This window comes from Prionailurus bengalensis, chromosome D1 (genome assembly GCF_016509475.1).
Source record: "Prionailurus bengalensis isolate Pbe53 chromosome D1, Fcat_Pben_1.1_paternal_pri, whole genome shotgun sequence".
Classification (NCBI taxonomy): Eukaryota; Metazoa; Chordata; class Mammalia; order Carnivora; family Felidae; genus Prionailurus; species Prionailurus bengalensis.
Window position 1 is genome coordinate 109,725,734 of NC_057346.1, and position 16,040 is coordinate 109,741,773.

A 16,040-nucleotide genomic window follows, 5' to 3' on the forward strand; every position below is an offset into this window, starting at 1 on the left:
AGAAAGGTTTGCCTGATTCAGTGAACCCGTGTTTTCCAAATGACCAGTGCATGAGGTTACAAAATCATGCTGGGTAAAAGATCTGTTCAAAGAACAAAATAGACCAATGGATTGGGTTTTGTTTTTAACATTTTATTTTGAAATAATTTTAAATTTGCAGGAGAGATGCGGGGATAATATATAGAGTTTCTGTATTCCCCTCACCCACCTTCTCCCAATGTTAACATCTTTCTTAACCATGGTACCTTTATCAAAACTAAGAAATTATCATTAGTACAATACTATTAACTAAATTAAAGACTTTATTCAGATTTCTCAGTTTTGCCATTGATGTCCTTTTTCTGTTAATTGGATTTTAATATGTAACAGTGCTATAAAAGTCTCCTCCTTTTTTTTTAACTTTGTGTCTCTTTGAGTGTGGATTTTTTTCATATACCCAACCAAAACAATATTTTGCAACAAATTGAATACAGAAGCAGGTAGGAGAATCCAACTATTAGCCAGACATTAAAGAGATTTGCAGAGGGGCGCCTGGGTGGCTCAGTCGGTTGAGTGTCCGACTTCAGCTCAGGTCACGATCTCGCGGTCCGTGAGTTCGAGCCCCGCGTCGGGCTCTGGGCTGATGGCTCGGAGCCTGGAGCCTGCTTCCGATTCTGTGTCTCCCTCTCTCTCTGCCCCTCCCCCATTCATGCTCTGTCTCTCTCTGTCCCCAAAATAAATAAACATTAAAAAAAAATTTTTTTAAGAGATTTGCAGAAATGTAAAAGAATGCTATCTCCTTCATACTGCTGTTGGAAATGTAAAATCATGCAGCCACCTTAAAAATAGTCTGGCAGTTCCTGAAAAGGTGTGACATAGAGTCATAAGGTGGCCCAGCAATTCTACTCCTAGATATTACCCAAGGGAAATGAAAACATGTCTACATAAAACTGCACATAAATGTTCATTGGCGGGGCGCCTGGGTGGCGCAGTCGGTTAGGCGTCCGACTTCAGCCAGGTCACGATCTCGCGGTCCGTGAGTTCGAGCCCCGCGTCCGGCTCTGGGCTGATGGCTCGGAGCCTGGAGCCTGTTTCCGATTCTGTGTCTCCCTCTCTCTCTGCCCCTCCCCTGTTCATGCTCTGTCTCTCTCTGTCCCAAAAATAAATAAACGTTGAAAAAAAAAATGTTCATTGGCAGCATTTATTCATAATAGCTAAAAATTGGAAACAAACCAAGTCCATTGACTGACGAATGGATAAGTGAAAGGTGGTATATCCATGCTACAACATGGATGAAGCTTGAAAACATTGTGCTAATAAATGAAAGAAGCCAGTCACAAAAGACCACATGTCGTATGATTCCATTTATATGAAATGTCCATGATAGGTAGGTACATTGATAGAGTCAGAAAGTAAATTAGTGGTTGCCTGGGGTTGGGGGTAGAGGGTGAGAAGATTAGTAGGGTGACAGCTAAAGAGTATCGGGTTTCTTTTTGGGGTGATGAAAATGCTGTAGAACTTATTGTGGTAATGTTTGCACAACTCTGAATATACTAAAAGCTATTGAAATGTACACTTTAAATGGGTGAATTGTATAGTATTTGAATTCTATCCCAATGAAATTGTTTAAAAAAAAACATGCCATCTTCTTACTAAATCGTTTTTGTTTTGGAAAAGACATTTTTCATTAATGTAAACATGTGAAAGGTTTATTATTTTTAAGTGAATTAATACATATTTTTATTATATTTTTAAAATTTATTATTTATTTGAGAGAAAGAGAGCACGAGCAGGAGGGGCAGAGGGAGAGAGAGAGAGAATCCAAGCATGCCCCTGCGCTGTTAGTGTGAGCCTGATGCAGGGTTTGAACTCATGAACCAAGAGATCATACCCGAGCTGAAACCAAGAGTCGGACACTTAACCAGCTGAACCACCCAAGCACCCCATACATATTTTTAAATGTCTCAGTTTAAATTCCTAATATGGTAAATACTGATAGTTGTACCTACATAAACAAAAGCTACTTGGGTGTATAATTTTTGTGTGTGGGGCTTGATCTCATGGTTTGTGAGTTCGTGACCTAAGCCGAAACCAAGGGTCCCAACTCTTTATAAATTTTTTTTTAATGTTGATTTATTATTGAGAGAGAGACACAGAGCATGAGCAGGGGAAGAGCAGAGATGGGGGGAGACACAGAATCTGAAGCAGGCTTCAGGCTCTGAGCTGTCAGCAGAGAGCCCGATGCAGGGCTCGAACCCATAAACCGCGACATCGTGACCTGAGCCGAAGTCGGACACTTAACCAACTGAGCCACCCAGGTGCCCCTCTACCTATTTTCTCAAAAGATTACTACAGGACTCTTAAAATTTTAGGTGGCCATTCATGAATAATTTTGCATTTAAAAAGGAAACATTTAAAACACTAGGAACCCAGGTTCCTGGGTGGCTCAGTTAGTTGAGTGTCCGACTTGATTTCGGCTCCCGTCATGATCCCAGGGTTGTGGTATCGAGCCCCACATCAGGTTCTGCACTGAGCGTGGAGCCTGCTTAAGATTCTTTCTCTCTCTCCCTCTGCCCCTCTCCCCCACTCACACACACTCTCTCTCAAATAAAAAATAAAAAACACCAGGAACCTAATTTTTAATGCAGTAATAATACTCATTAATGGGTATTTTTATGCACTATAAGTAATGATATTGTAGAATCAGATATAAATTGTCTTGCTTCTATACTGTAAATGAAGGTGTACTGTTATATAGCTTAAAGATGACATGTAAAGGTACTAAAGATAATTCTGAAATTGGACCCAAGTAGGTAGTGCCCTAGGCCCTGGAAGAGGCAAGTACTGTAGCCCATGAAGAGCAAATCTTTGGAGAAGGATGAGAAAGATGAGAAGAGTAGTGCACCATGCTTTGAAAGCACCAGTGCTCACTGTGATCCTGGGACTGCCCTGTACTCTATGTCCTGTTACCTGCACACACAGATTGGTTTTAACAGGTTTGCAATTCAGATAATGCAATTGGGATAGAAAGTTTTACAAGTATTTATAGCACATATTTGGATAGTGAGAGTTCAAATAATAAGGGCTGTTGCTATTGGAAGGAGGTATGTCCTGTGGGGAAATAAATAAGATAAAGGGATCTAGCATGCCAGAGGTGAGAGAAGTTAGGGTGGTCAGGGTAGGCCTCATTGAGACATGACATTTATGCAAAGACTTTGAAGGTGAAAGGAGGGAGCCATGCAATATCTGGAGAAAGAGCATTCTAGGCAGAGGGAAAAGGCAAAGCAAAGCCCTAAGGCAGGAATGTTTCTGACAGAACCAAGAGGAAGGAAGTGGTGGCCAGTGAGGCTGGAGAGGAAAAAAAGCAGAAGGAGGTGAGGTCAAAGAAGTAAGGCGTAGTGGGGGTGCTTGGGTGGCTCAGTCAGTTAAGTGTCCAACTTCAGCTCATGATCTCAAGGTTCGTGAGTTCAAGCCCTGCATCAGGCTCTCTGCAATCAGCATGGAGCCCACGTCGGATCCTCTCTTTCTCTTCCCCTCCACCACTTGTGTTCTCTCTCTCTCTCTCTCTCTCTCTCTCTCTCTCTCTCTCTCAAAAATAATAAACATTTAAAAAAAGAAGTAAGGGAGGAACAGGATATGTGCAGATAATTACAAAGTCTCTGGCTTTCGATCTGTGTGAATTGGAGGGTTTTGAACAAAGAAGTGATGGGATCACTGTGGCTGTTGTATAGAGAAGAGACTGTAGGTAGGGAAGAGGAATCAGGAAGACCAGTTTGTTAATAGGCCATAACAGTGATTGAGGCAAGAGATGAGGGTAGCACCGGATTGTTTTCTTTTCTTTTTAAAGTTTATTTAAGCAATCTCTGCACCCAGCATGGTACTTGAAGTCACAACCCCAAGATCAAGAACGACATGCTCTACAGAATGAGCCAGGCAGGCACCCTGCCAGAGGTTTTCCCTAAACAACTAGCGGGTGGAAATGCCATTACGTGAGATGGAGAAGACTGGCTGAAGCAGGTTCAAGGGAAAGATCCAAAACTCAGCTTATCGTGTTATGTCTGAGATGCCTATTAAACATGCAGGAGGAGATGTTGAATAGATAATTGAATATATGGGTTTAGAGTCCAGGAGAGAGGTCTGGGATAGAGAGATAATTTGGAGAGTATATTTAATTAAGACCTTAAGATTGGATGAGATAATTAGGAGTGGAGTGAGTGACTGCAGAGAAGAGAACAAGTCTAAGGATTAAGGCCCCAGGCACTCCAGCATTAGGAAGTCTGAGAGGAGAGGAAGGACTGGAAATCGAAGCCAAGAGAGAGCAGCCAGAGGATAAGAGGAAATCAAAGAGAGTATGGGATCCTGGAAGCCAGATGAAGGAAGTGTTGCTGGAAGTCAAGAGTGACTATCAAAAGGCGCAGATAAGCCCAAGGAGATGAGAATGGGTCATCAGGTTCTTTAAAGTGAAGGTTATTTGAGACCTTGTCAGTAGCATTTTTGGTGGGATGGTGGAGATAGGAAAGTTGACTGGAATGCATTTACAAGAAAAATGAAAGCAGAGGACTTCAGGAGAGCAAAAATAGACAGCTCTTGAGTTTGCTAAGGGAAGGCGAGATAGGGGTTGGTAGCCAGCAGGGCACATGGTGACAAGAGAGGGTTTTTTGGGGTTGTTGTTTTGTTTTAAGATCAGAGAGATAACAACATGTTTGCTAATAGAAATGATCCAGAATAAAGAGGAAGGTTGATTATGTAGGACCTGAAAGACTGGGTAGAAGAGCATCTGAGCAGGTGAGGGGGGATGAGCTCTGGTGCCCAAGTGCAGTGGTTGACTTTAGATGGGAGTAGGGCCTCCATCTGTATAACAGGAGGGTCGGAGGGGACATGAGCACAAATGTGCTAAGTAGGTAAGTGTGCTGGGAGTTGTGGGAGCCCTTTTCCTAGTGCTTCCATCTTCTCAGCTAAGTAGGAATAAAGGTTATCAACTAAAGTGAGGAGAGGTTAGGAGGTGTTAGGGGTTTGAGGAAAAATGCATCATCAAGCAGAGCAGAAAAGGGGAAAGACTTGGGAAAATACAGAGTAATTGCCAGACTGTCTTGTCAGCCTACTAAAGATTCGGGGACATGTATTAAAGACAGACCAGGCCGCCTGATTATATGATTCCTTCTGGGCATGTTCAGCTAGTGCAGTTGGACTTCAACAGAGTTGTAATTTACCAAATGACTATGGCAGACTAGCAACAGAGTGTGTGCAAGAACCTGTTTATTTATAAAGATTGACTGTGGCATTTAAGCTGGGTAAGGAGGAAAGAGGGACAGCAGGGCCATGAGGAAAATTGAAACAATGGAAGGATCTTTGGATCATAGGCCCTGGCAGAAGAATTATTGTTGACAAACCTGAGAGAATGAGCTGAAAAGATAGGTGTAATCAGAGAGTGGGGTACATGAAACTGAGATTAGATATTGCTTGTAATTACTGGTAATGATAAGATTCAGTATGTGATCATGTGGGTGAGTAGCTAAGACAAGTGTGAGGACAAGATCATTGAAAGAGAGGGATTATGAGATTGAGGCAGCCAAGGTGTTGGAAAGAGCATATATTGAAACCATAGAGACTTATGGCTGAGATAGTACCGGGGAAAGGAACAGTGAGTGAGGAGCTGAAATCAAGAAATAAGCAGAAATGACTACAGTTAAAGATCCCAGCCACAGCAGGGAATAGAGGGTGGTATGAACTGAGGGTATCAATTCAGAATAGGGTTTTTGGCGAGGTGGAAGGGAGAATGTTCTGGAGCTGGTGATGAAAATAAGGAGGACATCTTCCTCATCTCCAAGCCAAGTGTGCACATTATAGGAGAAAAGCAGCCACCGTTTGAGAGAACTACCCAAGAAGCATGTCCTCAGTGGAGGTGAGGTTTCAGCTAGAACAGCGTTTCTCAGCGGCAGCACTCTAGACATTTGGGCCAGATCATTGTGTTGTGGGGTCTGCTCTGTACATCATAGGATGGTCAGCAACAACCTTGACCTCTACGCTCTAGAAATACCTCACATACACACAGATACCACCCCAGTTATAACAACCAAAAATATCTCTAAATATTGCCAAATGTTTCCTACCTTTTGTTGAAACCACCACTATATATATATAAGCCACATTCTGAATTCTCTCAGCGTTTCTGAGATTCATTTTACAGAGATTTTAAAAATCAATGAACTCAGGTGAAAACTTTGTCAAGATTCTTGTTTGTAATAGCGGTTACTACAAAAAGTGTTTTCTAACAGACAAGGCAGAATTTCCTTTGTTATTTTAATTGGTATTCTATTCTAGTTACAAAACTATTCTAATTACAATTCTATTCTAGTTACAAAAACATTCTGAAATATTGTATTTAGATTTTCCTTCCTGCATTAAGCAAAATTTGCATTTTGTAAAAGCAAAAGTTAGGAGTGCTTGGGTGGCTCACTTGGTTAAGTGTCCCCACCTGAGCTCAGCTCATGATCTCACAGTTCACGAGTTCTAGCTCCACATTGGGCTCTCTGCTGTCAGCACAGCTCATATGCTCGCTCTCTCTCTCTCTCTCGCTCTCAAAAATAAACAAAAATATTTTTTAAAAATTAGAAACGGAGGGATGCCTAGGTGGCTCAGTCTAATTAAAAATAATTAGAAATGGATAAGAAACCTAAATATAAAAACTAAAATTATAAAAATTGTTTTAAAAAAATTTTTAATGTTTATTTTTGAGAGAGAGTGACAGAGTGTGAGTGTAGGAGGGTTAGAGAGAGAGGGAGATGCAGAATCTGAAGCAGGTTACGGGCTCTGAGCTGTCAGCATAGAGCCCGACACAGGGCTCAAACCCATGGACTGCGAGATCATGACCTGAGCCGAAGTCAGAGGCTTAACCAACTGAGCCACCTAGTGCCCCAAAATTATAAAATTTCTACAAGGAAGCAGCAGAATATCTGCTCCAACATGGCAGAGTAACTTCACAGTCTTGGAGTAGGCAAAGATCTTTTAGATAGGAGCCAGAATGCATTAACCATTAAATAATAAAGTAGACTTGGTCAAAATTAAATACTTCATCCAAAGATACCATTAATAAACTGAATAGACAAGAAAATAATTTACAATACATATGTCTGACAAGTGACTTGTATAAATTAAAAAACTCTTATAACTCAAAAACAAGATTAAAAAAACCTGGATGAAAATGTTTGACCAGGCACCTCATAGAGGTTTACATGGAGATTTACAAATGATCAATAAACTAATGAAAATGTGCTTAATAGTATTAGTCATCAGGGAAATGCAAATTGTAACCACAGTGATATTCCACTGTGCGTACCCATTAGAATCCATGAATCAAGACCTGATCGCACCAACTGCTAGTGAAGATAAGGAGCAACTGGGGCTTTTAGACACTGCTGCTGGGGTGGGAATGGTACCAACACTTTGGAAACTGGTCTGGCAGTTTCTCATAAAGTTAAGCATACATCTACCCTAAGACCCAGCAATTCCTTTCTTAGGTGTTTGCCCTAGAAAAAGTAACACATATGTCTATAAAGACTTCTAACAAGAATGGCAGCTTTGGCCATAGTAGCCAAAAACTAGAAACAACACAAATGTGAATGTTCAGCAACAGTAGAATAGAATTCTACTCGGCAATAAAAAGGAATGAACTGCTAATATATGCAACACCCTGTATGAACCTCAAAGATGATGTTTGAAGAAGCCCAACCAGAATAGCGCATACCGTATGACCCCATTTATACGGAATGTTAGAATCGGTAAAACTAACCTATGGTGAAAGAAGTCAGAACAGTGCTTGCCTCTGAGAGAGCAGTGTAGGATTGTCTGGGCAGGATCACAGAGTTTTTCTGGAGCGATAGAAATGTACGTCTTTTTTCTTTTTAATTTTAATTTTATTTTAGAGAGAGTATGAGCCAGGGAGTGGGGGGGGGGGGAGAGAGAGAGAGAGAGAGGGAGAGGGAGAGAGGGAGAGAGGGAGCGAGAGAGAATCTCAAGCAGGATCCATGCTCAGCATAGAGCCCAACATGGGGCTCAGTCTCACAACCCTGGGCTCATGACCTGAGCCAAAATCAGGAGTCAGACACAACCGACTGAGCCGCCCAGGCACCCCGGAAATGTTGCATATCTTGAGGCAGATGTGGGTTACGTAGGTATATGCATTTATCAACTCATTGATCCTGTGTGTTCAAGATCTAGACATTTCACGGTTTTTAAATCTCAATTTTTTTTGAAAAAGTAATTTATACAAGTTTATTGGCATTCCTCAGGCCCTCCTGCTGATCTCTTTTTGCACTTTAGGAATAGTTTGGCCCAACTTTAGAACTAAAAATGCTGGGGTATCTAACCCATTCTTAGGCTGGAAGAGGTGGAGCTGAAAGGAGAGGTTCCTGGGAAAACATTAAGCGGGGACCTGAAAGGGGAGTGCCTTAGCTGTGTGCAGAAGCACAAATGAGCATCCAAGAAGAGAAAGAAAAAGCATGTGAAAAGACAAGACAGTGCAAGTGAAGTGTCAATTTGCGAGGAAGAAGGGAGGCAGAGGTGAGCATGGTGCTGCTACCTGCCTGACTCTTCTGGGGAATGTTGGAAAAGTCACGTCCAAAAATAAACCACTTGTATGTGAAAATCTTTTATGAACATACAACATAATACATGTAAAATCATACTTCTGGTATGGCTTGATTTTAATGAGTATAATAAAAACCGATAAAATATTTGGTAAGAATGTTTGTAGAGTTTAAAAGTTGTTTGCAAACTTAGTATTTCTTTTGGTCTGATTTTTGATGACACAGATTTGACCTTTTTTTTTTTTTTTTTTTTTTTTTTTTTTTTTGGTTTCAGGGTTCAAAAAGGATTCTTCGCTCCAATGAGATCATCCTTCCAGCTAGTGGACTTGTGGAAACAGAACTCCAATTAACCTTCTCCCTTCAGGTGAGAAGCTACTGAATCTTAGGTCACTAATGTCTAGTCTAGTCCCCAGGTAGTCCTGCAGTCTGGAGATTTTTCTATCCCAGAACAGCCATAGCCCAATGAATGAAAGTTACCCAATGAATTGAGCTTCTGTGGCTAGCCTGGAGGACTGAAGCAGTCACTCAGCCAGCCACAGTGAGGATGCTGAGACCCGAGTTCTTTTTTTTCCCTTTCCTTGGATAAGGCTGTTGGTCCCCCACCCAATCTCGCTCAGCCCCGTTACCTCTCCTTAGTAATCTGCGGCACACACTCCAGCTGAGCGTGTCCCCTTCAGTCTCATTCTGCCCCCATGTTGTAATCTCAATTCCTTCCCTTCTCCTTATGCCTCTTTAGTATGTCTCTCTCTCTCATCACAATCCCAGGATCCCAAATTGAAGCATATGAAGAAAACATTTGATCACTTGGCAAAGAAAGAGGCAAAGTTCTGAACACGTGTGTACCACAGAGCTACAGAATGGAAATCAGGCACCGAGGAGAATTGAAGCCTCAGCGGCAACTTAATGGTGTCTCCTTCACCCCTGATTCCCCCCACGCAGCCCCCTTGTACAGACAGGAGATAGTGAAGCACGGAAGGATTGCATATCCTCCAACAGGACCAGAACCCAAGGGCCCAGGAGCTCATTAACGATGCTTGACTCTTTTGTACTTGGCAGTACCCTCATTTCCTGAAGCGAGATGCCAACAAGCTACAGATCATGTTGCAAAGGAGAAAGCGTTACAAGAACCGGACCATCTTGGGCTATAAGACCCTGGCTGTGGGACTTATCAACATGGCAGAGGTGAGGGGCACAGTCTCCAGTCTTTAAGTCCGAGAGTTTGTGAGGCACACCAGGCCCAGCCAGTTGAGCCTGCTAGCAAATGATTTTGCCAGCCTAGTGGCTGGGTGTTTCATTTTATTTTACAAGTTAATTCTGTTTTTGGAAATTCAGGATATCCCAAGTAATTGTTCTTTTTTTTTTTTTTTTTAACATTTTTATTTATTTTTGAGACAGAGAGAGACAGAGCATGAATGGGGGAGGGGCAGAGAGAGAAGGAGACACAGAATCCGAAGCAGGCTCCAGGCTCTGAGCTGTCAGCACAGAGCCCGATGCGGGGGCTCAAACTCACGGACCGTGAGATCGTGACCTGAGCTGAAGTCAGATGCTTAACTGACTGAGCCACCCAGGCGCCCCAGTAATTGTTCTTTTTATCCCAAGTAATTTCTCCCTCACAAAATGTTTTTCTTTAAATTTCAAAGAAAATTCAAACTTACAGAAAAATTGTAAGAGTAGTGTAAAGAATGCCCATATACCCTGCACTCAGATTCTTCAGTGCTAACATATTACCACATTTGCCTTATTTTTCTCTCTATATATAAACATTTATGCATATTATTTTCTTTTCTGAACCACTGAGAGTAAGTTGCAGACATGATGCCCTACTACACGTTAATGCCGTACTATGTTAATTGCTTAAAAATAAGAATACTCTCCTGTGTAGTCAGCATCATGCCCGCCATAAAGGTCAGGACATCAACACGGATATAGGATCATCATCCAGCCCACGGCCGCTGCTCAAATTGTGCCAAGTGTCTCGATAATATCCATTACAGGCCCAGTATTTAATCTGGGATAGTGTTCATTTAATTGTCTTGCCTTTTTAGTCTCCTTCAATTTTCAACAGTCCCTCAGATTTTCCTTGTCTTTCATTCCTTTGACTTTTTTTAAGAGTACAGGCTAGAGGCACCTGGGTGGCTCAGTCAGTTGGGTGTCCAACTTCAGCTCAGGTCATGATCTCACGGCTCATGACTTTGAGCCTCACAACAGGCTCTCTGCCATCAGCACAGAGCCCGCTTCAGATCCTCTCTCCCTCTCAATAAATAAACTTAGGGAAGGGAAGGGAAGGGAAGAAGGAAGGGAAGAAGGAAGGAAGGAAGGGAAGAAGGAAGGAAGGGAAGAAGGAAGGAAGGAAGAAAGGAAAAAAAAAAAAGAGTACAGGCTAGTTACCTCGTTGAATGTTCCTCAGTTTGGGTTTGTCTGATGTTTTCTGAAGATTAGATTCAGCTTATGCATTTTTGGCAGAATTACCACAGAAGTAATGCCGTGTTCTTCTAAGTGCTACACAGGCAATGCTCCATGCTGATTTGTTCCATTTCTGGCGAGGTTAGCTTTTATTGCTTGGTTAAGATGATGTCTGCCAGGATTTCCAACGTAAATTAACACTTTTTTTTTTATTTCCCAATTTAAAACAATATTTTATAGGGAGATGTTTTGAGACAGTGTAACAAACCTTTTTTCTCATCATATCTTCAACTAGTTTTAGCATCTATTAGTGATTCTTGCCTGGATCAATTATTACTTTGGTGCTTGCCAGTGAATTTCTAATCCCATCATTCCTGCTGTATATATTAATTCACTTTCTATTGTAAGGCAGAGCTTTCTCTTCTTCCCATTTATTGATCATTTCACTTATATGTATTAGTTATGGACCTGTGGATTCCTGTTTGCTTCAGTGGGGTTCAATCTGTTACTATCTTTTTTTTTCTCATGCTTAAATTATCTCAGATTTGGCCAGTGGGAACCCCTCCAAGCTAGTCCCTATATCTTTTTTGATATGTGCCATCATTCTTTATACACTTCTTTACTTTCTGGTACAAAATAGCATCTTGCACTTTCCCTGACCCAGCCTTGGAGTGAACTGATTCTCCAAAGAGTCCTGGTTCCTTTTGGCGGAGAATAGTATTTAGAAACCATTGGTTTCTAAATGGGTTCCATGACTATTAAGAGTTATTTTCCCAGCTGGAGTGTCATTGCTTCTACTCCCCATGAACAGACAGAGCTGGGAAATGTATCTGCATATGTGCTTATGCTCTCATACATACATACATACATACACACCACACACATGTCATACCTGTTTCCCTGTCTGTCTGTCTGTCTGATCATGAGCTCACACATTCCAATCAATTCCAACCCAACACCATTGGGCTTATGCTTGCCTTTTCCCCTGTCCATTGTTCTGATTCCCTCCTCCAGCAGGATGAAAGCAGGCTCCCATTATCTTCAATATGTTTGCTCATTTGTGTAGTTCCCTTATGTGCCAGATAAATCCTCTTAACCCTGACAAAGGGGAAAAAAAGGGGGCCACTTTTTTTTTTTATTTTAAACTGAAGCAATGCTTTATTGCAACAACAAAGCACCAATTCAGTAAGGCATTGACACATGGAGATTCAAACAAATGTCTCTGAACAGAGATGTAGCAAGACTGCTTTTTCAAGTTCTTAAAAACAGGTTCTCAAATCAAAAATCAAAGCATCGGAGCAATCAAAAAAATAATACACCATCATGAAGAATATATATTTATAAACATTTATACTAGTAACAAGGCTTTGGATCTATAACTTTTGGCAAAATTTCTTCAGAAAAAAATTAGTGTAGATACCAACCATAAAGTGAAAAAGTGTTTTCTTCCATGGAAACAAAGAGCCAATTTGAGAGTAAATCTATACAGAAAATACCATTATCCCCGGTGAAAAAAGCTGAATATGGATGGATATCTCCAAGACACAACAGATTTTCTCTTTTCAGAGGTTCCACCTGTAGGGGCCATGAAGCATGTTCATTTCAAACATCACAGTATAGCCCAGCAAAACCTTGGGGCGCCTGGGTGGCTCCGTCGGTTGAGCGTCCGACTTCGGCTCAGGTCATGATCTCGCGGTTCGTGAGTTCAAGCCCCGCATCGGGCTCTGTGCTGACAGCTCAGAGCCTGGAGCCTGTTTCAGATTCTGTGTCTCCCTCTCTGTCTCTGACCCTCCCCCCCTCCTGCTCTGTCTCTCTCTGTCTCTCAAAAATAAATAAATGTTAAAAAGAACTTTAAAAAAAAAAAAAACCTTAATAAGGTCAAGTGGAGGAGCCTCTATAAAAAGTAGTGTCAACAATTCCATCCAAATAATACAAGCTCTAAGAAGAAGAGGAATTCAAGGGAGACAGCAGTCTCTCTTTTTCCCCTTTTCCAAGTTTTCTTGTTTTTAATCTCCCTACATCTGAAACCAAAAGGTGATTCAATTCAATCCTTTTTCAAAGATTTTGGAAAAGCAGTCTGTGAAGAAAATCCCTTTAGTGGGGAGGGAGGTCCAGTCATGTCAAAGATGACTCTCTTTGACAAGCTCCACAAGGAAAACCATCCTGTCCACAAGTTATCCTTGTTCCTCCTGGTTGAATTCAGGTCAGCTGATGGATTGCCTAGTTCACCCAAGACATTTCATTTGACTGAAATTCTTCACATCTACACATGTATGTATTCTGTTTACAAAGGTTCATCACATGAGGGGTGCCTGGGTGGCTCAGTCAGTTGAGCGTCCAACTCTTGATTTCGGCTCAGGTCAGATCCCGGGGTCGTGGGATCAAGGCCTGCATCAGTCTCCTCACTGAGCATGGAGCCTGTTTGAGATTCTTGCTCTCTCTCTCTGTCCCTCTACCCCACTCACGCTCTATCTAAAAAATAAACAAATATTTTTTTTAAGTTTTATCACATGAAACTAAATTATGTCAGTATGTTTTTTGAGGTCTAAGACCCCAGTTTGTACTATGAAGAGTTGTTCTTTAAATGCTTTGTCAGCAGAGGTTTTACATGATACTGGTAGATTTTCTTGTTTATTTTTTTTTTAATTTTTTTTTAACGTTTATTTATTTTTGAGAGAGAGAGAGGCAGAGCATTAATGGGGGAGGGTCAGAGAGAGAAGACACAGAATCTGAAACAGGCTCCAGGCTCTGAGCTGTCAGCACAGAGCCCGACGGGGGGCTCGAACTCACGGACTGCAAGATCATGACCTGAGCCGAAGTCGGACGCTCATCCAACTGAGCCACCCAGGCACCCCGATACTGGTAGATTTTGAGAGCAGGCCCCCCTTTTAAAAACTGAAGTCCTATCAGTACATCATTTCTTGTCATCAGTAGCAGGGATTTTCCATCAATTTCCTGTTCCCAGAAAGCACTAGTTTGCTCCTCAAATCCTGCTGTTTGGAAATAGTTGACGACGTGCATGACATCAGGATCTAGTGGTCTCCCATTCTTCCATTCTCATGAAACACCCTGCATGGCTGGCATGTAGAGGTCTTCCCCCTGTGCAGAGCTCTGTGGCTGCCATGCTCCCAGCTCCTGTGTAGCTGGCCCACAGTCAGGTTTAAAACTTAGGTCTGGGGGTGTCTGGGTGACTCCGTCAGTTAAACGCCCAGCCCTTGGTTTCAGCTCAGATCATGATCTCACAGTTCATGAGTTCGAGCCCCACGTCAGGCTCTGTACTGATGGTATGAAGCCTGCTTGGGATTCTTTCTCTCTCTCTCTCCCTCTCTCTCTGCCCCTCCCCTGCTCACTCACTCTTTCTCTCTCTCAAAATAAATAAATAAACTTAAAAAAAAAAACTTATGTCTGTGCTTTAGTACATTAAATAGGAAAGTTTCTGTGACCTTAATAAATAGAATATATGAGATCGTGGCAGCCCATCTATCTTTCCTCTTCAGGTTTTGAATCAGTATGAGGGACTATGGGGAGTGAAGTATTATGGATGCCATATTTCCCCACCTGTGTTTTCTCAGGTACTATAGATCGTTTTTCCCATTGCCAGACACAGGTGATCACCATCTGCAGGCTGGCCCCAGCCTGGAGAACTAGTTCTCTGTCAAGGACTGAAACTAAAATGTAGTCCCAGAGATTAGCCATCATTTTCAGGCTCGAGCCTCGATTTTCTTTTAAGCACAAGGCCTGACCAGTGACTGGCACTTCTGGAGATAATTTTCAAGTAAGAGTTTGAAGGCAATGGGAGAAAAGTAGGCCTGGATTTGAAAGATAGTGAGAAAGAAAATGTATTAGCAGAATGTCATTCCCATCGGCTTGCACATCCATTTGGATTTATCAAAATGGACAACTCACCTCCCCTAGTAAGGCATTTGCATTACTGCCCTGTGCTCTCAGGTGATGCAGCACCCTAATGAAGGCGCTCTGGTGCTTGGCCTGCACAGTAACGTGAAGGATGTCTCTGTGCCTGTGGCAGAAATAAAGATCTACTCTCTGTCCAGCCAGCCCATTGACCATGAAGGAATCAAATCCAAGCTGTCTGGTAAGATGTATGTGGTATCTGGAGGCCCTGTGGGTCAAGAACAAGCCCATCACCTGTTCCCCATCCTGGGAAAGCTGAACTTGATGGGGCCTAAAATGTTCTTGTGAAAGAGAAGTTTAGAGATCCCTCAAAATAAAACATGGCTTACCATGGCTGTGGCCCTCGCCTCTCCCCCAGACCTATTTCCGCCTGACGAGAGCCCTGATTTCAGCCAACCAAATTCTCTTAGGCCAGATCTTCACACTTCAAGGTTGTCTTACTAAGGTGTCTCTTTCCAGATCGTTCTCCTGATATTGACAATTATTCTGAGGAAGAGGAGGAGAGTTTCTCATCAGAACAGGAAGGCAGTGATGATCCATTGCACGGGCAGGTAACTTTCCACAGCCCCTCACATGTAGTGTCTCGAGAAATAATTCCAGACCCTCCTGGGGTTTCCTAACTTCATTCCATGCCTTTCCCCACTTAGGACCTGTTTTATGAAGATGAGGATCTACGGAAAGTAAAGAAGACCCGGAGGAAACTAACCTCAACCTCTGCCATCACAAGGGTGAGCCTCGAAGGTCTGGGGAATGTTTACCTGAGATTTTCAATTTGGAGGTAGGATGAGAGTGGTATATTGAAACCTCCTGGAGTCTTTTTAAAAATCTGCACATGGCCATTCCCTGAAGGTTCTGGTATACCCCTCTATCTCCTCCTCCTCCTCCCCCACCCCCACCCCACCCCCACCACTACCTAATTAAAAGTCACTGTTGTAGAGAAGCAGTGTTACTTATGGGAGTGTGTTATATTTTTCAGGTTATGTCAGGATAGAAAATAGGTTGAGAAACCTGTTTTAGACTTTAGAGCAGAAAATGCTTTATCAAGAAGCAGAACACCTCAGACACCCCATGTTCCCTCTCAAGGAGGTTACTTCAAATTACGTCCTGCCTACCACATAGACAGACCCAGTCTTCTCTAGGGGTATCAAATTTTTAATCATT

At 42.2% G+C, this 16,040-nt stretch overlaps 1 protein-coding gene across 1 annotated transcript in view; it reads left to right on the top strand.

Moving 5' to 3' along the window:
• The window catches only part of PACS1 (phosphofurin acidic cluster sorting protein 1), a 155,184-nt gene that overhangs the window by 114,973 nt on the left and 24,171 nt on the right, over positions 1-16,040 (top strand). The window contains exons 3-7 of the mRNA XM_043582584.1: positions 8,839-8,928; positions 9,621-9,746; positions 14,916-15,060; positions 15,339-15,430; positions 15,527-15,607. Coding sequence (XP_043438519.1) covers positions 8,839-8,928; positions 9,621-9,746; positions 14,916-15,060; positions 15,339-15,430; positions 15,527-15,607 — 534 coding nt within the window. The remainder of the gene's footprint in view (positions 1-8,838; positions 8,929-9,620; positions 9,747-14,915; positions 15,061-15,338; positions 15,431-15,526; positions 15,608-16,040) is intronic.